This window comes from Oryx dammah, unplaced genomic scaffold (genome assembly GCF_014754425.2).
Source record: "Oryx dammah isolate SB20612 unplaced genomic scaffold, SCBI_Odam_1.1 HiC_scaffold_4, whole genome shotgun sequence".
Taxonomy (NCBI): Eukaryota; Metazoa; Chordata; class Mammalia; order Artiodactyla; family Bovidae; genus Oryx; species Oryx dammah.
Window position 1 is genome coordinate 27,969,279 of NW_024070188.1, and position 22,786 is coordinate 27,992,064.

Consider the following 22,786-nt stretch of genomic DNA (forward strand, 5'->3'; position numbering starts at 1 on the left):
GAAAAAGGAATAGGCACCTTTCAAACTCCATCCAAATGGTTAATCGCTAATGCAGGGTATTACAATAGGTCAGGCTTGAAGATAACAGTTCTTTTAATTAGCCAAAAATGTTTATTTGCAAACTAGAACATTTGTTGACCTAATATTAAATTAAGTCCACGATAAAGTGGCCTCTGAAATCAGTAATGGAATGGGATGCTATTTGATAAACAGTACTATTTAACCAGGGTGAGGAGCAGACAGTGACTTGGACTACTACCTCCTACTGTATGTTGAAATAAATCCCAACTAAATGTCAGAAGGACAAAGATCAACACCCTAACAGAAAAACATGCAATTTTTAAAAATATAAATTTATTTATTTTAAAGGAAACTATAAATAGACGGTAAACATTATAAAAACTCAACTTTACTATTATTCAATAAACGATGCAAACTGAAAACAATGCAAACCGTTTTCTGCTTATTAAGCTGGGAGTTCAGTTCAGTTCAGTTCAGTTCAGCTCAGTCGTGTCTGACTCTTTGCGACCCCATGAATCGCAGCACGCCAGGCCTCCCTGTCCATCACCAACTCCCGGAGTTCACTCAGACTCACGTCCATCAAGTCAGTGATGCCATCCAACCATCTCATCCTCTGTCATCCCCTTCTCCTCCTGCCCCCATCCCTCCCAGCATCAGAGTCTTTTCCAATGAGTCAACTCTTCACATGAGATGGCCAAAGTACTGGAGTTTCAGCTTCAGCATCATTCCTTCCAAAGAAATCCCAGGGCTGATCTCCTTCAGAATGGACTGGTTGGATCTCCTTGCAGTCCAAGGGACTCTCAAGTGTCTTCTCCAACACCACAGTTCAAAAGCATCAATTCTTCGGCGCTCAGCCTTCTTCACAGTCCAACTCTCACATCCATACATGACCACAGGAAAAACCATAGCCTTGACTAGACAGACCTTAGTCAGCAAGGAAATGTCTCTGCTTTTGAATATGCTATCTAGGTTGGTCATAACTTTTCTTCCAAGGAGTAAGCGTCTTTTCATTTCATGGCTGCAGTTACCATCTGCAGTGATTTTGGAGACCCCAAAAATAAAGTCTGACACTGTTTCCACTGTTTCCCCATCTATTTGCCATGAAGTGATGGGACCAGATGCCATCATCTTTGTTTTCTGAATGTTGAGCTTTAAGCCAACTTTTTCACTCTCCACTTCCACTTTCATCAAGAGGCTCTTTAGTTCCTCTTCACTTTCTGCCACAAGGGTGGTGTCATCTGCATATCTGAAGTTATTGATATTTCTCCCGGCAATCTTGTATCAGCTTGTGTTTCTTCCCGTCCAGCGTTTCTCAAGATGTACTCTGCATAGAAGTTAAATAAGCAGGGTGACAATATACAGCCTTGATGCACTCCTTTTCCTATTTGGAACCAGTCTGTTGTTCCATGTCCAGTTCTAACTGTTGCCTCCTGACCTGCATACGGATTTCTCAAGAGGCAGGTCAGGTGGTCTGGTATTCCCATCTCTCTCAGAATTTTCCACAGTTTATTGTGATCCACACAGTCAAAGGCTTTGGCATAGTCAATAAAGCAGAAACAAATGTTTTTCTGGAACTCTCTTGCTTTTTCCATGATCCAGCAGATGTTGGCAATTTGATCTCTGGTTCCTCTGCCTTTTCTAAAACCAGCTCGAACATCTGGAAGTTCACAATTCACGTATTGCTGAAGGCTGGCTTGGAGAATTTTGAGCATTACTTTACTAGCATGTGAGATGAGTGCAATTGTGCGGTAGTTTGAGCGTTCTTTGGCATTGCCTTTCTTTGGGATTGGAATGAAAACACCTTTTCCAGTCCTGTGCCCACTGCTGTGTTTTCCAAATTTGTTGGCATATTGAGTGCAGCACTTTCACAGCATCATCTTTCAGGATTTGAAACAGCTCAACTGTAATTCCATCCCCTCCACTAGCTTTGTTCGTAGTGATGCTTTCTAAGGCCCACTTGACTTCACATTCCAGGAGGTCTGGCTCTAGTGATGACACCATCATGATTATCTGGGTCGTGAAGATCTTTTTTGTACAGTTCTTCTGTGTATTCTTGCCACCTCTTCTTAATATCTTCTGCTTCTGTTAGGTCCATACCATTTCTGTCCTTTATTGAGCCCATCTTTGCATGAAATGTTCCCTTGGTGTCTAATTTTCTTGAAGAGATCTCTAGTCTTTCCCATTCTGTTGTTTTCCTCTATTTCTTTGCATTGATCGCTGAAGAAGGCTTTCTTATCTCTTCTTGCTATTCTCTGGAACTCTGCATTCAGATGCTTATATCTTTCCTTTTCTCCTTTGCTTTTCACCTCTCTTCTTTTCACAGCTATTTGTAAGGCCTCCCCAGACAGCCATTTTGCTTTTTTGCATTTCTTTTCCATGGGGATGGTCTTGATCCCTGTCTCCTGTACAATGTCAGGAACCTCATTCCATAGTTCATCAGGCAATCTATCTATCAGATCTAGGCCCTTAAATGTATTTCTCACTTCCACTGTATAATCATAACGGATTTGATTTAGGTCATACCTGAATGGTCTAGTGGTTTTCCCTAGTTTCTTCTATTTGAGTCTGAATTTAGCAATAAGGAGTTTGGAAAGCTGGCAAATACTTTCCAGAATGGGCACACCTATACTCCTCTGAGAACCAATTGCTACATCCTTTCGTTAAGGCTATCTGGCTATATATATACATATATATTTTTAAAGATCCTGAAAATATCTATACTCTGACCTAATAAATATGCTTCTGAAATTTTCATAAGATAAAAAACATGCAAAAAATATGTTCATTTAAAAGAAACATAAATGCACAATAAAAACAGGTAACCTCACTATGGTGCTTCTAAAGAACAGACTGCCACAAGGCTACCAAAAATTAAGTTGTAAAAGAATATTTAGGGTCATAATGATTACTCACATTATCTAAAAGGGCAAAAGCAGATATACATTACCTGTACAGTAACTAGAAGGATCATGTTCTGCTAAATATGAACAAGTTGCTTTCTGAAAGGTGAGGATTATATGATTTATTTGTGAGTTATTTTATACTTTTTATAATTAGCATATATTACCTTCATAACTACAAAAAAAAAAACAAACCACCATTCATTCATCCAAGAGCCTACTATGTCCCACACTAGGGATATGGTCTATACATAACTGATTCTGGCTTTTATGGGACTTATATTCCACAGTGGGAAGCAAAAATAATACTCAAGTAAATAAGGTACAGGGTACTTTCAGAGGATGTTAGTTCTTTGAAAAAATAAGAGTGACATGAGAGTGATGAGAGAGAAGAGGGACACAGGTCGGGTGGTCAGGGAAGCAGGTGGAGGCTGCACAATGTCAGGAAGAGCACGAAGGTGGAGCGGGGAGCGGCAGGCTGGAGGGCAGGGGGCAAAGACAGAGCAGGACTGGAGACAGTGAGGCAGACCACACACAGCCTCGAAGGTCATGGCAAAGAGTCCGACGTTAAATGCGATGAGAAGCCCTGGAAGGGATTTCAGAGTGGGGAGTGATATAACTCTCGAAAGGATCACTGTGGCTGTCGTGAAGAGCGAGAACATAAGAGGGGAGGCCGAGGGAGGAATCAGGAGCCACGGCAGCTGTTCAGAGCCACCAGCTGTCTCAACCAGCCCGGCAACAGTGAGGAGGAAACACAGCAGAAGGATTTGGGATATACTCTGGAGGTGGAGCCAACCAGGTTTGCTGAGAGATGAGACCAGGGAGGATAAGGAGAATAAAGAAATTAAGGATGATTCCTAGGATTCTGAACTAAACAATGGGAGCAGAGGTGAAAAAAGAAAAAAAGTAGAGAACAAAATCTGGAAACGATTAGTTTGAGATTCTTCTCAGATATCCGTGGTAGGAAGAAACTTGGCCTCATGACATTCCCTCCATAGTTTCTCATGAATATTTCATCTTAGATGGCAAAAGCAACTTTGTAGATGTAACTGAAATGACTAATCAATGATTAAGAATTATCGTGTCTTACCTGGATTGGCCACTGGAATCATAAGAATCCTTTAAGGGCAGAAGAGGAAAGCAGACAGATTTGAGGCACAAGGGTTGATGCACCATTGTGCTGGCTTTGAAGATGGAGTGGACCACAAGCCAAGGAAGGTAAGCAGCCTCTCAAACCCGAGAATTGGCCCCAGCCAACAGCACGTGGGGACAGCAGTCTGAGAACCACCTGGGGTTCTGCCAGCAACCTGAATGAGCCTGGAGGCCTCCAGATCAGAGCCCACACTCTGACTTCATTGCTCTCATTTGAACTTCAGCCAGGTGAGAGCCTAAGCAGAGAACACAGCTGGGTAATGCTATTCCCAGACTTCTGAACCACAAACACTGGGACATAATAAACAGGTGTTGTTTTAAGCCACTGAGTTTGTGATAAATGGTTATGGCACCTGTAGAAAACTAACACAATATTCAGGAGGAAACGCCTGCAAGGTAGGCATTTAGACAAGTCTGGAGTTCAGTGGAGGAGTCGGGGAAGAGATATATATTTGAGTGTCAAACGTATAGTATTTAAAAGCTGGGTGAGATACCCCTTAGGTAAAAGTGTAGAAAGAGGACAGTTTAGAAATAGGGCAGGAGAAGTCACCAGTGAGACTGAGAGAGACAGCACAGAAGTGAGTTTCAAGAAAGAGGGAGTGCTCCACTGTGATACAAGCTGCCAAACAGCTGAGCAAGATGAGCACAGAAAAGGAGCCCCTGGCTTAGCAGTGGGAGATTGTGGGTGATTGTGAGTGATTGTGATAAGCACGGGTTTAGGGGCATGACAGGGCAAAGGCTCAGTGAAGCAGGTGGAGAGAACAGGATATGAGAGAGGGAACAAGTGTGCAGATAACGCTTCCAAGAGGTTTTGCTTCAGGAGAGCAGAGCTTTTGTTAGCAGTGGGTGTGGTTAAGAATAGAAGGAAAGATTAGATGGAAAACACAAGGTGTGCCTCTATGCTCGTGGAAATGAGGCTGCAGAGGGGAGAAACTGACCGCACACGGCAGTGAGCATATGAACAGGGGTTCAGTGCCTGGGTGGGGAAGACCCCCGGGAGAAGGAAATGACAACCCATTCCAGTATTCTTGCCTGGGAAATCTCATGGACAGAGGAGCCTGGTGGGCTACAGTCTATGGGGTCACAGAGATGGACATGACTGAGCAACTAAACACACACACATATATATGTATATATATGTGTGTATATATATGTATATACAGCTGTTCTATTATTAACTGTGCAGGTATCTTATATTTTTTTCCTTAAAATAGGATTTCAATTCAATAAGCTTCAGAAAAAAATATTCAGGTTTACCTACATACAAATATAAAAGAAAATTAGAGCTTGACAAGGAATTAACAATTATAAACTTCTTTCTAACATCCAAAGAGAATACCTAGGTACTTGTTCTTTTCTTATTGATGTCCTACAACTGCTTATGTAGCCAGTTATAAGAGAACCAAAGGATGTTTCTTAGAAAGAAAAAAAAACCCAGAACATGGTAATAATACATGAAAACTCAAAAAAGTTTTTAAAATGAATCTGAAAGGGAGTCAGGTAGATTACCCACATAGTATTCATCTGTCTATATGAACCAAGGATAAAATTCTTAACAATCTAATTTCAAGAACCTTCCTGTCTACCTCAGAGACATAAGATGGAGAGACTGATTCACAATCTTGAGTGCCTAAAGAAAATGGTTCTATTAATATATTACCATTATATAATATCCATTGTAATTTAAAAATAAGTTGTACACCCCAATGGCACCATGCTTCTCAAAATAAATAAGGCGGTTTTAGCCATATTATTCATAAAATAATTCTTTTCATGATAGTTCCTTTCAGTTGTGCATAATTTTGCTTTACCTTTCCATCGTGTGCACGTTACTTATTTATGACCACCTTCTGTCTTTTAATTGTTCTTTCATTTTTAATCGCACACAGCCACACATTCACTCTTTGTGCTCTAATCTTACTGAAAAACACATGACTTGGTCCTTAAGTGTCAATCAGTTCAGTTCAGTCACTCAGTCGTGTCCGACTCTTTGCGACCCTATGAATCGCAGCACGCCAGGCCTCTCTGTCCATCACCAACTCCCAGAGTTTACCCAAACTCATGTCCATCTAGTTGGTGATGCCATCCAGCCATCTCATCCTCTGTCGTCCCCTTCTCCTCCTGCCCCCAATCCCTCCCAGCATCAGTCTTTTCCAATGAGTCAACTCTTCGTGGCCAAAGTATTGGAGTTTCAGCTTTAGCATCAGTCCTTCCAATGAACACCCAGGACTGATCTCCTTTAGAATGCACTGGTTGGACTCCCAATTCAGAAACAACCCTGAACAGGAGAGGACAGAAGACTGGACGACCCTTTCCTCAGGGCAATTTTAAACCTTGTTCAACACATACCCAGAGGTAATGTGCTTGTTGGCACATGACTTACATAGCTCTTCAAGCTGAATTGTGTTCCCCACAAAAGGGATATTAAAAGTCTTAAGCCCCAGGACCTGTGAATATGACCCTATTTGCAAATCAAGTCTTTGCAGATGTAATCCTGTTAAGATACAGCCACACTGGAATGGGGCAAGCACCGGTGTCTTCATAAGAAGAGACACAAGCGCACAGGGAGAACGCCACAGAGACACAGCACGAGAGGAGAATGGCGTGTGACACCAGAGCCAGAAATGAAAGCACACAGTTTTAATTGCAAGCCAAGGATCGGTAGCAATCCATCAGAAGATAAGAAGCAAGTAAGGAACCTCCCCCGGAGCCTTCAGAGGGAGCACAGCCCTGCTGACACTTGATTTCCAACTTAAAGCCTCCAAAGCTGTGAAACAGCACATTTCTGTTGTTTTAAGCCACCAAGCTTGTAGTGCTTTGTTACAGAAGTCCTAGGAAGCCAGTACAATAATGAAGCATAGCCAATGAGACTGCCTTTAGAGAGACTACCTTAAAACCATTCTAATTTACAAAACCAAGTGAAACCACATGTTATTTTTAGTGTTTTTAGCTATTTATAATAATCACTTGCAATAATGTTGTAGCCACTTGGAATACATCAATACATATTAATATCTTTATTGGGAACGACAGCAGTAAGTGTAATAAAGGATGATGGGAGTACTTCAATATTTTTGCTTTAGAAATCTAGAATTTAAACTTACGCCACTGACCTGAATTTCTAAATCTGACTTTCCTAATTCTTGATTTTTGTTCAGATTAATAACTTTGATTGTAAAGTTCCTAAATCCAGCTCAAGGAGTCATGCATACAGAGTAATATCCAAACACTCTAAAGGTCTATAGTGGCTTTGTGGTTTTTGTTACGCATTGAGCTTACCAGCTGTATAACAGCCATAATTCTCAGCGAATTCGAAAGACATGATTTGAGCAGTCTAAGAGCATTACTGATAAGCTACACGTTATTAGGCTGATATACTTAGCCCTGTTGATTTCTGAATTCAGGGAAAAGGGGAAGCTGGGGAGGGCATAGGTAATGAATTAACTCATGCATTTATTAATTCAGTCCATAAACAGTTCATGTGCCATGAGCAAGGCAGCAGGGACACCATAGTGAACCAGTAGTAAATAAGATGCTCATGAGCTCTTGGGTCTCACAGTGGGGGATACAGGGACACACAACCCAACTAATAGCACAGTTAAGGATTTAAGTGCAACTGTGCCAGGTGCTGCAAAGGTGCAGAATGCTACAAGAACAAAAACTGGAGTACCTTCCTTGAGAAAGTAAAAGCAGAGTGAGCCGAAAGGCTCAGAAGACTGCAGTCTTATGCTCCAATGTTCCAAGGGGCACAGCAAGAGCCTCTGGCAGAGGAAGCCTAACCTAGTCAGGAAAGAGTGAGAAGGTCTGTGTGTCTGGAGAGCTGTGATGGGGGAAGGGGATGGCATGAATGGCAGAATGGCAGAATGGCAAGGTAGGCGGGGCCAGACCACACAGGACCTCTAGGTCTGTCCCGCACGTCCCCCCACACCCACCAGGCTGCCAACCAGCTTCCAACCCCTCTGCAGCGTGGAAATAGGGATGGTCTTACTTGATCTCGACTCCAAAGTGACCACCATGCTCCTCACTTCCTGCTGTTCATGCTTTAGTGTGATAGATATCCTGTGTTGTGTAGTGAACTGTTTCTCCCTAAAAAGATATACTGAAGCCCTAAACCCCAATATCCACTAATGTAATCTTATTTGAAATTAGGGTCTTTTCAGACATAATCAAGTTATATGTGCTCAGTTGCATTCGATTCTTTGTGACCCCATGGACTGTAGCCCACCAGGCTCCTCTGTCCATGGGATTTTCCAAGCAAAAATACTGGAATGGGTTGCTATTTCCTCCTCCAAAGGATCTTCCTGACCCAGGATTCAAACCCAGGTCTCCTGCGTTTCCGGCATTAGTAGGCGGATTCTTCACCATTAGGCCACCTGGGAAGCCTGAATCAAGTTAGATAATGCCATACTGAATTAGGGTAGACCCCAATCCAATCAGGGCTTTGCAGGTGGCACTAGTGGTAAAGAATGGGCCTGCCAACGCAGGAGACATGAGAGACCCAGGTTTGATCCCCAGGTCAGGCATCCCCTGGAGAAGGAAATGGCAACCCACCCCAGTATCCTTGCCTGGAAAATCCCACGGACAGAGGAGGCTGGCGGGCTACACCCCATGTCGCAAAGAGTCGGACACGACTGAAGTGACTGAGTCTGCATGCACGCTAATCCAGTAGGACTGGTGTCCTTACAGGAAGAGGGAACTTGACACAGACCTAGACCCACAGAGGAAGAAGACCATGCGACCATGGAAGCAAGACAGCTGCAAGCCAAGGATCGCCGGGGACTGCTGGCAAAACCTCACAAGCTGGGGAGATGCATTCTCCTCTGTGGGCTTCACAGTGAACTTGGCTCTGCCGACAGCTTGACACTGGACTTCTACCTCTGAACTGTGAGATAAGTTTCTGTTGTTTTACATCACCTAGTTCGTAGTATTTTGTTGCAGCAGCCTTAGGAAACTGTCACAGATTCTGCTCGTGTATGGGTGGGACCACAATTTGCTTCTGAGCAATGGTATATGGCAAAGTGATGGCATGTCACCCCACGATTACATTATGTTATGTAAGACTGTCTTGCCGGAAGACTTATTCTAGAGACCCTTTCCCACGCCAGTGATGAAGACGCAAGCTGCCATGATCCCTACAAGGAACAAGTCCACAAAGAACTGAATTCCCCCAACACAGCACATGAGCAGGGAAGCAGATCCTCCCCGAATCAGGCCTCCAGATGAGACCACAGTCTGACTGACATCTCCACTACAGCTTGGTGAGACCCTCTGCAGAGGACCTGGCTAAACTGGGTCTGGAATTCTGACCCACAGAAATCGTGAGATAATGAATATATGTTGCTTTAAGCTCTCAATTTTTCAGTAATTTGTTAGATAGCACAGGAAATGAATATGCCTGGACAGAAGTATAGCAAACCACCTCTGCATCCTCTCTGGGCATGGAAAAGACTGAAGGCTGACTCTTTTGTGGATGGTTTCATGTACTCTCCTGAGGTTCCCAGTGCTGGAGACACCTGCAGTTCTCTTGGCATGAGCACAGGCTTCTCACATCAGGCATTTTCCTGCTACTCCCTCCTTGGGAAGCCAGTGATCAATCACCTCCTGGTTCCTGCTGATATGGTCCTTCTGGCCAGGACCTAGGCCAATGCCATCCCAGCACCCTCCCCCATGGGGCCTCCCTCTGGTCACCTGGTAGGCCTAATGATCCTTTGGCCTAACCAACTCTAGGAGAGGGGGCCATTCCCAACATGGCAGCCCGCTCCTCAGCCCGTCCCTCTGCTTCAGCTTCCCCACACAGCAGCCCGAAGCCAACAGCTCCACGGGGTCCCTCCAACGAGAGAACACTACGTTAAGCCTGCCCTGAGCCCAGTTCTCTCCAGGCTGGAGGTAAAGGAGCAGGGTTGGGGGCCAGTCACTGCGCAGCAAAAATTCAAAGAATCTCTTTGCTGACCTCTCTTCTCTACATTTTGTAAATGTTTTTGTCTTTAATCTAGTTTAAGGGTCCAAGACTCACAAAATCAACCTGAGCTCTTCCTTTAAAAAATCTGTGACGGCGGGGATGACCCAGAGAGATGTTGTGGGGAGGGGGGTGGGAGGGGGGTTCATGTTTGGGAACGCATGTACACCCGTGGTGGATTCATGTCAATGTATGGCAAAACCAATACAGAATTGTAAAGAAAAATAAAAAATAAATAAATACATTTAAAAAAAAAATCCTGTGATGGGACCTGTCTCACAATCACTTTGGTGAGTGACATCAGAATGGAGGCAGAAAAAGTGCCCTTTTAACTACCTGTTGCTGTTAGTACTCCCAAGTCATAAAATGACAAAAGACTAAAATTTAGTGCTAATGTTACTTCTCATTTCTAGCTGACATTTAAAAGAATCAGTGATATTCACATTGTTAGACAACTGTTAAAATGGTGAACTCTATTTAAAAATAGTTATTCATTCTGGCTCACTTCACTCTGTATAATCGGCTCCAGTTTCATCCATCTCATCAGAACTGATTCAAATGTATTCTTTTTAATGGCTGAGTAATACTCCATTGTGTATATGTACCACAGCTTTCTTATCCATTCATCTACTGATGGACATCTAGGTTGTTTCCATGTCCTGGCTATTATAAACAGTGCTGCAATGAACATTGGGGTACATGTGTCTCTTTCAATTCTGGTTTCCTCTGTGTGTATGCCCAACAGTGGGATTGCTGGGTCATAAGGCATTTCTATTTGCAATTTTTTAAGGAATCTCCACACTGTTCTCCATAGTGGCTGTACTAGTTTGCATTCCCACCAACAGTGTAGGAGGGTTCCGGACTTTTGGACTCAGAGGGAGAGGGAGAGGATGTGATGATTTGGGAGAATGGCATTGAAACATGTATAATATCATGTAAGAATAGAAATGCCAGTCTATGTCTGATGCAGGATATGACACGCTTGGGGCTGACGCGCGGAGATGACCCAGAGAGATGTTGTGGGGAGGGGGGTGGGAGGGGGGCTCATGTTTGGGCACGCATGTACACCTGTGGTGGATTCATGTCAATCTATGCCAAAACCAATACAGAATTGTAAAGTAAAAATTAAAAATAAATAAATAAATTTAAAAAAATAAAAAAATAAAAAAAATAAAACTGGGGAAAAATAAATAAATAAATAAAAATAGTTATTCAACACTCTTAAATTGATCTATGTATTACCAGGGCTTCCCTGCTGGCTCAGCTGGTAAAGAATCTGCCTGCAATGCAGGAGACCTGGGTTCGATCCCTGGGTTGGGAAGATGCCCTGGAGAAGGAAAAGGCTACCCACTCCAGTATTCTGGAGAGACTTCCATGGGCTGTATGGTCCATGGGGTCACAAAGAATCAGACATGACTAATTGACTTTCACTTTCACTTTCATTACAAGCAGAAACTAGGAATGAGGCAGAAGCCAAGGAATCACAGTACTGTGAAGTATACAAAAGCTCCAGTTACAGGTGGCCAAAGTGCCCTACTTAAAATACAAAGTTTATTCATTTATTTACTGCATATTTACCTCCTAAGTGACAGATTCTGTTTTATTTAAACTTTTAAAATATTTAACTTTGACATTACTTTTCCAATTAGCTTTAAAAACAGGGATATGTCTCTTCCTCTCTCTCTCTCCCACGCGCTCCTCCACTCTCTTCTCTTCAAGTCTTTGGGTTGGCATGCCCTCACGCTTCGAGGATGTATTCTGCTATTTTCTAAATAAAATAGAGCTGTAACACTGATTTGCCTAAGAGCTATAACACAGTTTTTCCAAGACCCAAGAGCTGTGACATGCTGAGGGCTCTGGTCCATTGCTCCAAATCTTTGTTGTGATGAGACAAAGAACCGAGGAACATACACTCGCATGACATCTATGGTGCCGTGACTCGGATATATAACCAGGCTGAAACAACGTCTGCGTGGAAGAGGCCAAGCACAGCAGGAGCCCAACTCAGCTAAGCTCTCATGCTAGAAGCGGAAGGCGAAGAAACCCAGCGCAGGGGAAGGCCCATTGTGCTGGAAACTGGGACAGTGAAAAACAAACTCAACAGAAAGTTCACGCGGCCCAGTCTCAGATCCCAGAAGACCTCCGATTAAGGTGGGGCATTGGGCCAGTGTCCAAACTGTGACAAGCCTCCTAGAACGGCTTTCGAAAAATGCCATCAACTGGGACATTGGGCGGCACTCTGCCCTCGGGACCCAAGAGCCTCAAGGTCAAGCGCCAAGCCTACCCTCAGGATGGTTCAAGAGGACTGAAGCGGCCCACTCCACCCAGCCCACCTGTCACAGATAACCATCACTGGGCTGGAGCCAAGGGTGCAACTGGATGTGGCAGGGCTCTCTCCCCTTTCATTCTTGTCTAGAAATCTTGGACCACTGGACAAAACCCCGAGAGGGATTGTCAGAAGATCCTCTGACCAATCCTGAGGAAATCTGGTACACTGATGGAAGCAGCTTTGCCTTGGATGGAAAAAGAAGAGCCAGGTCAACAAGCTACAACATGAAGTGCCAGTTCAACAAAGATGTAAAACTACAGCCAACCACGAAAAATATCACACCCTTAGATGGACGCCGCTATAAGGACTCTGAGGCTTGAGACTAGCAAGAGGGGGAGGCCCAACACCTCTCACCGCCCCAGTTCAGCAGGAAGTAGCCAGAAAGACCTCAACACCCCTATTCCCAAAGAATTGGGCCTCCCATCTCTTGGGGGGGAATGTTAGGTAGGTAGAATAGGGAAAAGGCCGAGGACCATAGTGAAGACTTCAAGTAGAACAAACAGCACTCCTGGCTAAGCCCAATTTGCATAGGGCAGGCCCAGGTGGAGGAAAAAACATATAAAAGGAGGAGTCAAAGCGCTCTCTCTCTTTCTCTCTCGCGTGCATGCGCGCTCTCTCTCTCTTTCTCTCTCTCTCTGTCTCTCTCTGTCTCTCTGTTTCTGTCTCTGTCTTTCTCTCTCTCTCTCTCCCCATCTCCCACGCACTCCTCCACTCTCTTCTCTTCAAGTCTTTGGGTTGGCATGCCCTCACGCTTCGAGGATGTATTCTCCTGCTATCTTCTAACAAACACATGAAAAGATGCTCAACATCACTCATTATTAGAGAAATGCAAATCAAAACCACAATGAGGTACCACTTCACACCAGTCAGAATGTCTGCGATCCAAAAATCTGCAAGCAATAAATGCTGGAGAGGGTGTGGAGAGAAGGGAACCCTCCTACACTGTTGGTGGGAATGCAAACTAGTACAGCCACTATGGAGAACAGTGTGGAGATTCCTTAAAAAATTGCAAATAGAACTGCCTTATGACCCAGCAATCCCACTGTTGGGCATACACACAGAGGAAACCAGAATTGAAAGAAACACATGTACCCCAATGTTCATCGCAGCACTGTTTATAATAGCCAGGACATGGAAACAACCTAGATGTCCATCAGTAGATGAATGGATAAGAAAGCTGTGGTACATATACACAATGGAGTATTACTCAGCCGTTAAAAAGAATACATTTGAATCAGTTCTGATGAGATGGATGAAACTGGAGCCAATTATACAGAGTGAAGTGAGCCAGAAAGAAAAACACCAATACAGTATACTAACACATATATATGGAATTTAGGAAGATGGCAATGATGACCCTGTATGCAGGACAGCAAAAAAGACACAGATGTGTATAGCGGACTTCTGGACTCAGAGGGAGAGGGAGAGGGTGCGATGATTTGAGAGAATGGCATTGAAACATGTATAATAACATGTAAGAATCGAAATGCCAGTCTATGTCTGATGCAGGATATGACACGCTTGGGGCTGACGCGCGGGGATGACCCAGAGAGATGTTGTGGGGAGGGGGGTGGGAGGGGGGTTCATGTTTGGGAACGCATGTACACCTGTGGTGGATTCATGTCAATCTATGCCAAAACCAATACAGAATTGTAAAGTAAAAATTAAAAATAAATAAATAAAATTTTTAAATAAATAAATAAATAAATAAAATAGAGCTGTAACACTAAAAAAAAATAAAATAAAATAAAATAAAAAATATAAACAGGGATATGTAAAAGAGAAAAATGTGCATCAGGATAAGTCTCAAAAATGCATATAACTCCAGAATTACCTGAAAAAGCATTGCTGTAATATCGAGATAGAGTCTGCATGATGTCTTTTGAGTGTTGGGTCCACGGTGCTATCTTTCTGTAGGTTTTTACACGATGAACAAGTTGGGAACCACCATACTGAAGGGACAGGGTATCCCCATGGTCTTCATAGAGTTCCTCAAACAACCTAAGAAGCCCAAGTAAAACACACAAACACTAAAGAATTTCATCCGAAGTATTATATACCTTATTCACTTAGCTACAGATTCAAAACAAGTCTTTTCCTACATGAATTCCTCTGAGCCTTTCTTTTCAAGTAGACTCTTTAACATCTTGGAAGATAAATACATATGCAAAATGTATTACATTTTATAGTCATGGTCCAATAAGCAACAAAATCACAGAAAACTCTAAGGGGGGGAAAAAAAAAGCAGGGAGACCAAAAAGCATAATCTACCCAAGCCAAGGTGGTTCTACTCTCTTAAAAAGACTCCTAACTTTGTGCAGCCTGCCAGCTCAATTTACCTCCCATGACAGAATTTTCTGTTCTCTCTGAATTGCCTTTGGAAGAAAGGACAAGCTCTTATCACATCAAACCATATTCTTTCCTAGAAATACATGTTTGAAACTTACGTTTCTTCAAGTGCCTGTTAAGGTTTTTTAATGCAGTGATGGCTGAGATCTGGCCATTTGTAAGCTGAGCGCTCTTTTGGACAGAGCCTTTATGACTATCTCAGAGGACTGAAAACAGTGATCACTGCATTTCAAGAAACTTCATGCACTGTCACGGACCCAGTGGACAGTGAAATAACAGTATTTCTTACTGAAGAACCAATCTTTTATCTATCTTACCTGTTTAATTCAAAATATATGAAGGCATATTACTTTTTTTCCTAACAGAGCCTGAGTTTTTTTTTTTTTTTTTTAAAGAAACTCACTAGTTTGGATTTATCTAAAGTACACAGTGTTTTTTTGATAATTAACATGAATAGGAAAACAAAACCATGGCAACAACACATAAGGCTTTAATAGAAATAGATGTTACCAAATTTAAATAACATCTTTGAACAACATAATTTTTGAGAAGCCAAAAGGGGAAATAAGTTCATAAAAGTCCTTTATGATTAAGCAAGTTTGCTTTCTGTCATTACCAGCACTTGAAAGGCAAACAAATAAGGCTTACCTAACTGCATCTGTATCAAATTGTAGATTCGGTTTGTCAATTAAGCCCAAGGAGTACAGCTGATAAGCCAGAGCACACTTCCCCACCATAAACTGTGCTGTATTGGTACGATCCAAACAGTCCACACAGTTGGTTCGAAGAACACCAGTCTAAGAGAAACACCGGTCAATCATTATTCAGTCACCAGAACTACTTCCATCCTACTCAAGATTTCTTTAAGAAGACAAGCTACAAGTAGGGTGTTATTCCTGAACAAATAATGAAGCATTTTTTTCATTATAGAAGGTTATATTTGCTATTCACAATATTGCTCCAATAGCATCATTATACCTTCTAGTCTATATGTGAATTTTTCTTTAGTTTAACAAGATAAAACAAATAGCTAACATTTTCCACATGTACCAATTAGTTAAATATGTGCTTTTCCTGCTGGTCTATCTCCTTTACTGTACAAACCAAAATATTTAGTGGCTGAGGCCATTTCATTCTTAAAGCATAATTAATATATATAGTGATTATCTCGCTCATTTTCCAAAGTCCTTCTAATTTATTCTTTACACATTTCTGTTTATGTTTCTATTTCCAATAATTTGATATTATATGAAAAAAAATCTATGAAAGTGAAAGTTGCTCAGTTGTGTCTGCCTCTTTGTGACCCCATGGACTATACAGTCCATGGAATTCTCCAGGCCAGAATACTGGAGTGGGTAGCCTTTTCCTTCTCCACGGGATCTTCCCAACCCAGGGATCGAACCCAGGTCTCCCACATTGCAGGTGGATTCTTTACTAGCTGAGCCACAAGGGAAGTCCAAGAATACTGGAGTGGGTAGCCTATCCCTTCTCCAGTGGGTCTTCTCAACTCAGGAATTGAACCAGGGTCTCCTGCACTGCGGCAGACTCTTTACCAACTGAGCTATCTGGGAAGTCCCCCCAAAAATCTATGGGCCATTACTGTTTCAGCCACACATCCTTTCCAAGAGTTAAACACTAGCTGCAAGGCATTAAAACTTGTTCTCAAATGATTAATAACGTTGCATTCAATAAGAAGTATCTCTCTCCATGGTTGCTTTTAGAAAACATCACACACAGTGGATACAGATTTTGTTCACTATTAACACAATGTCATCTATACCTGCAGGCGACCAGTGGGAATCACGTATCCTCCTAGTTCATTCCACCTGTGTTTAAAAATACATGCTTTAATTTTAAAATATTTGATAACATAATCTATATTCATATTTGGTACCAGCTCTTTATTAAGAATCAAAGTAATTGGGCTGAACACCCCCGAATAATCCGTTGACTCAGTTTACTTTCTCGGGTAAGTGAATTTGCAAATAACAGAGATGGAATGCTACCCATGCTCCCCTCAAAGGGAGGCCAGGAAAGGGGCATCGTAACCTGCTCCAGCCCCGCACACTAGCATTTTGTCACCCACATTCATCCAAAGTCTCTTGCTTTAATTTAAGCCCATTTCCTGTTTGGTTTCTATAGACATGAATAATAATTGCAGGTCAACTTTATAATACAATCTACCAGGCCTGCTCCTTCTCCCCTCGACTTTGGGAAGTTCTACTTCCTCCAGCTTTCCTTCATGGAGCTTTGCTACAGTCCTTTCGTTGTTTCTACAAACTTCTTTATTATTTTCCTTCCCACATGTTTTCTCCATGCCTTCACCAATGAAGGCATGGGGAAATATTCTAAGTACTATGTAATGACATTAATCTTTTAATTATTTAAAAGAAGGCACAGTGCAGAAAAAGAGTTAACACAGCAGGCCTGACTGCTATCCTCAGGAAGGCCAGCTTACAAGGCTGCCCCTTGGCTGGCGCAGGGAACTTTAATTTCCACTATTTCCAGAACAGACAAGCATGGCTCATGGTGCCTATGCTGTTTGTAGAAGCAACGTGGTTTGCTGAACAGCCTTTCCTTCTGGGAGCCTGAAATTTTGGTAGCTGCCAGGCGGAGCTGCCTGCGGGACCACTTCCAGTAAAAACCCTGGCACCAAGTCTTCATTCGTCTCCCCTGGTTGGCAACACTTCACACTGGCTGTCGCAAGTTGCTGGGGAAATTGAACATGCTCCGTGTGACTCTACCAGGAGAGGACTCTGCAAGCAAGTGCCTCATTTCCTCTGGACTTTGTCCCATGTGCTTTCTCTCTTGGCTAATTTTGCCTTGTTTTGCTTGTTCATAATAAATCACAGCCAAGAGGACAACAATACACTGCGACCCCTGAGTTCTCTTAGGAAATCACCGAGCCTGGGAGGAGTCCTGGGGACCCTGGTCACAGGTGCCCTGAAATTCAAACTATAACAGAAGGATTACTTGCAAAGACGTACATTAATAATTGGTTAGGTTTTTTTTTTTTTTGCTGCTTTTTGCATGCTTTTTCTTTATCATTATAGTTAACTTTGTTAACTGAAAATAAAAAGCTGGAAATACATAATATTGGTTCTTTAAAGATAAATTAAGCACAGATGCTTGATCTGAAGAAGCTCACAAAGTAGTAATGAAGAAAGACTTGTCAGCAAATGACTATAATACAGTGATAAATTTCGTTAAAATATTAGTATAGATTGGTCTGACTCTTTGGGACCCCATGGACTGTAGCCCACCAGGCTCCTCTGTCCACAAGATTCTCCAGGCAAGAATACTGGAGTGGATTGCCATTTCCTTCTCCAGGGGATCTTCCTGACCCAGGGATCAAACCTGGGTCTCCTGCAAGCAGATTCTTTACTGTTTCAGCCACCAAGGAAGCCCCAATGAAGAAAGATCTGTGAGCAAATAACTAATACAGTGACAAATTTCATTAAAATGTTAGTATAAATACTAATCCATAGACGGGTGCATAAGAAAAATTTTCCTGCTCCTATTTATTACTGAAACACAGAATTCATTACAGAAAGTTTTATTTTACAGAAATACCTTATATAACATTTATTCTAAGAAGCAAGAGATTCTGTGGCTTCCATCTCAAGGTATGTAGCTGCCAGGAGAATCTCCCACCCTCATGAACGTTCATTCCACAGACACATGGGCAGGGTGTCATTTCCTCAAAGGAATAAAGTCATCTATCTTCCAAGGAGTACAAACTGCTCATGTCTAGAATATTTTTTGTCTATAAGAGCTAACGTCTAGATATCTTTTAGGTTTTAAAACACCATACGTACTTTTCATCTGGCCGCAGAATGCTACAGTAAGAATCGGGGCGGTTTACAAAGAAGCCTGTTTTCTTCACCACACTTTCTGCGATCACGTTCAGGCGATCTAGAACATTACACAGCTTGCTGAGAGCAAGGAGGAAGAGTAAGAGAAGTGAGAAGGGCCCGACTCTTAACATGCACCTACATTTATACCCAAAGCCAAGGCTATAGTAATGATACTTGGGAATGTAATTTTTTAAATCTCTGGTCTGTACTCAATAGGGACATTGTAAGAATTAATTTATAGAATGCAAGGTGTACTCAATAACTAGCAAGATTTGGCACAAGAAGGGCCTGTAACTCAATAGCAACTGTTGGCAAGCCTTAAACTTGGCACATGGCATCTCCCAGCAAGAGCTTTTTCCAAAGCCTTTCACTCCCCAAGAGTGGAGTCAGTGAAGTCAACACGCAGTCATAAAATGTGAAGAGAGCACAATGCTCGGTGCGGCTGTTTGGGAAGAAAACACTGGGAAATAAATTACTATGAATGGCACCAACCAGTAACCAGGCTTATACTCTGGGAAAGAGAGAGAGAGAGAGAGTGTGTGTGCGTGTGTGTGTGCATGTGTGTCTGTGTCTGTGTGTCTCTGTCTGTGTCTGTGTGTGTGTGTGTACCAGGCTTATACTCTGGGAAAGAGTGTGTGTGTGCGTGTGCGTGTGTGTGCGTGTGTGTGCGTGTGTGCACGTGCGTGTATCTAACTATGTAAAATGATTCAGAGAAAAGTATAATGAGTCAAGTGCAAAACAATACAGTGACATTAAGAAAACGAGAAAGAGAGACCTTGATGTGAACCTAGTGTTTGTAGGACGCCCAGCAAATGAGTCAAAGGACAATGCAAGGTTAATGAGAGCTCCTTGGAAGAGACAAGTTTGGAATCGGAACTTGACGGTGAGAGAGGTGGGAAAGCACCCTGGGAGGTAGGGAGGAGGACTGGAGGGAGAGGAAACACAGGAGCAAAGGGTCCAGAATCGGACTTCGGCTGCTACAGTGGAGACAGAACCTGCCAGTTAGCTTTTGCAGGAGCAGAATAGCACTGGGAATAAAGAGGGAGTTATTATATTCTGGAACCAACCAGATGTTGGGGCTTTCACATTACACCAAGGGGTCTGGATTTACTATAAACGGTCAGGAGTTAGTGCTGGTTCACCCACGAGTGAGAACGTCTGAAAGTGGCATCTGAGAAAGGAATTAAACAGGGAGATAGAATGAAATAGAAAGAAAAGGTGAAACTAACACCTTTGAGGAAAAGCAGCTGAGGAGAGGTGTTCTGAAGTCACTGGGATGCTTCAAAGAGAATTTGCAAATGGCAAAAATGGTGGGCAGAGAGAGTTTGATCAATTAATTTAAGCCCTCTAATTATACACCAGCAGTTAAACAGCCCCTCAAGCAGCTCCACAAAGGAAAATAAGAGTCACTTTACAGGGGAGGTCGCTTCCTGCTATTCTACATCACAAGAAGAGGGAAACCTAACCAGACAAGACAAGCATCTGCTTACCTTTTGGTGTACTTGGCCATGTCCCACGGAATATAAATAATCGTGTGCTCGGGAGGCAAAAACTGGTTGAGGTAGGTCACAGCAGCTACAAGCTCTTCGCTCAGAATTCTTTCATGCTTCCTTTTTTCTCTTTCCTTTTCCAAAAATTAAACATCGTCAGTGTTCAAACTGCCTTAAATTGGAGGAACAGACTTTAAACGTAACTTTGCCACTAAGGCAAAACAAAAAGATGAAGTGCTAAATATGAAAAAAATGAAACCTACCTTATTAAAATAAATGCTAAGAAATAAATATGCCACTGAATTACAATCAACAGATAATGAGCACTAAATACTCAAGGAGACCAGATTTCTTCCTCGTAACCTCCTGCAGTCCCAGCAAGTCCAGCTCACCCTACACAGGCCTGTCCTACACCCTCCACACCCCACTGTGGCAAAGGAGAATCCCCAAAGACCAGAAGAGAGGACCCCCAAGCCCCAGCCAGCTAAGGACCAGACAGAAATCAACCGGGCTTGGATGGATAATCCCCAAACTGGCAGAGCGGAGAACGTTTTCATAGCCTTCATATGCTTTTAAACTTGACTCTCATAAGATCCCCTGGAGGTAGCCAAGGCAGCCTTGCCTTCCCCTTTTACACTGTGGCTGAATACACTGAGGCTGAGAGGCGAGAATGGGACTACATCTTAGCGGTCCACCTCCTCACCCGCCAGCTGTAGCTCCGGAGAGACCACACTGTCTCCCATTCAAGGGGAGACACGTTCTCCCATTCACAGCGGGGCTGGCATGTTATTACTCAGCTGTGAGCTTGGAGCTCATTCTCTGCCTCCTGAATTCCTCATCTATAAGATGGGTAACAGCAGCACCTCCCTTAAAGGATGAATGTGAGGTTTAAAGGAGATGAAACATCGTAATTTCTTATCAGAGCATCTGACGCATGGTAAATATTAATACAAAACAGACCATTTGTATTATTATTCTGATCAGGACTTAACTCAGAAACAAACATGCAAATAAAAAGTAACTCAGCAATACGGACTATTACTGGCATCAGGATAGGTCTATGCTGTTTTCAACCATGCTGGTTACTTTTCAACTGTCATGAATTTAATTAGATAATCACCAAGGAAATGAAAGAAAACATATCTATTTTGCATAACTGTATATATCAAATGGAGGAATTCAAATTGATTAAGACCAGTGATAAATCAGTTTTCAATGAACAAACATTAGCTTATTTTTACATCTGAGAAAATTAAATTACATACTTGGAATTTTTCTCAAAAGTATTTTAAACCAACTAGAGAAACAAAAGGTTTGTGAATTTCTTATGTCAAATCTGACATTTAAGGAGATGCACAAGTAAGGTTATTTCATCAACTTGGGATCATCTCTGTGCAAAGAGCATGCTTTATGCAGTCTGCCCATAGTGGATTCGTTACTGAATTGTTTAGTCGACTGCCTTTGGGTCACAGACTCATTTAACAACCAGATGAAAGCTTTACATATGCAAGTGACTTTGTACATCATTTCAAAGGGTTCAGAGATCCTCCCAGTAGCCATCCAAGGCCCCCAGATTAAAGTGCTCTGATGGATAACGACATCAGGCCCTTGGCTGGCTTCCTATTAACCCTGAGCAGCAGCCCTGACAGTGTAAGGATTGCTGCGAAATTTTTGTCAAGCAGTGTCTCAGACTTACACTCGGAGGGGAAGGGGTGGGGAGGAGACAGTCCACACACAGGGCCAAAGAGGAAAATCAAGGAAAGGTATTGCATTTTCGACCCTTCATACAGAGGCAGAACAAGGAGTGACTATCCCTTGATATCTACACACACACACAGATGCACTTTGACTAGTTAATATGGACTTCTTCCAAGTGAACTGAATACATATCTTCTTCTGTCCTATGAATAAAGTAACTGATGACAAAAACAATCAAACATTTTTTCTATTCTACAAAACGGCAACTTAATCTCCAAAGTATTTTCTCATTATTGTCAGGATTTTTATGACAATGAAATAATGAACAACAATAATTTTAAAATCTGTTGACTGGCATTTAAATATTAAGAAGTAAATGTTCACTTGAGAAATCTGGGCAGGAACACTTTATAACCACATGTATCTGATATTATATTTTGAACCTGCATACTTAATAGAGAAATAGTTTATTTCATACATCATGAATCTCCATTTAACCATAGCTTTTAACTATACTACAAGGACTCTGTAATATATGAAGAAAATTCACTAACTTAGATGGACATTTATATTCTAGTGATAACTTTTTAATTTAGTACTTCAGCAATAATTTATTTCTATACAAACAATATCTTATTGCCTATACATTTATTAGAAAATTGTTCATGAAGGTTCTTGTTAGTAGAGTTTTGCTTCTTGAATTTTCTTATGTTTCTTATAGCTACCGTGTGATATCAGGCTGACGTTATGGGTCATCCAGCTATTGTCTTATATTACTCTGAGTTGACAGCAAGAGAGATGAAATTTCTGAACTGATGTGAACAAAAGTCTAAAAAGTGATGTATTTAATACTTGATTTATTTTACAAAGTCAATCCCTGATTATTATTATATTATATATAATATTACAGGAGTTTTGGGTGTTGGCAGTCATCATCTAATTGTGGGAGACCAATAATTTCCTAAGCCAAAGAGTGACAAAGGAAGAACTAAAGCTTCCTGCCTCACTGTCCACGGCTCCCCTCCTCATCACCT

General features: G+C 42.1%; 1 protein-coding gene and 1 long non-coding RNA gene across 2 annotated transcripts in view; one reads left to right on the forward strand and one right to left on the reverse strand.

Moving 5' to 3' along the window:
* The window catches only part of FIG4 (FIG4 phosphoinositide 5-phosphatase), a 187,941-nt gene that overhangs the window by 84,093 nt on the left and 81,062 nt on the right, over nucleotides 1-22,786 (reverse strand). The window contains exons 11-15 of the mRNA XM_040238513.1: nucleotides 20,055-20,188; nucleotides 18,526-18,642; nucleotides 16,488-16,533; nucleotides 15,356-15,504; nucleotides 14,193-14,359 (exon numbers count right to left, since the gene is read on the reverse strand). Of these exons, the coding sequence (XP_040094447.1) occupies nucleotides 14,193-14,359; nucleotides 15,356-15,504; nucleotides 16,488-16,533; nucleotides 18,526-18,642; nucleotides 20,055-20,188 (613 nt within the window). The remainder of the gene's footprint in view (nucleotides 1-14,192; nucleotides 14,360-15,355; nucleotides 15,505-16,487; nucleotides 16,534-18,525; nucleotides 18,643-20,054; nucleotides 20,189-22,786) is intronic.
* Nucleotides 12,083-12,626, forward strand: LOC120862514. Its single transcript, XR_005720791.1, has 2 exons — nucleotides 12,083-12,180; nucleotides 12,567-12,626. It is a non-coding gene; the product is annotated as an uncharacterized LOC120862514 (long non-coding RNA).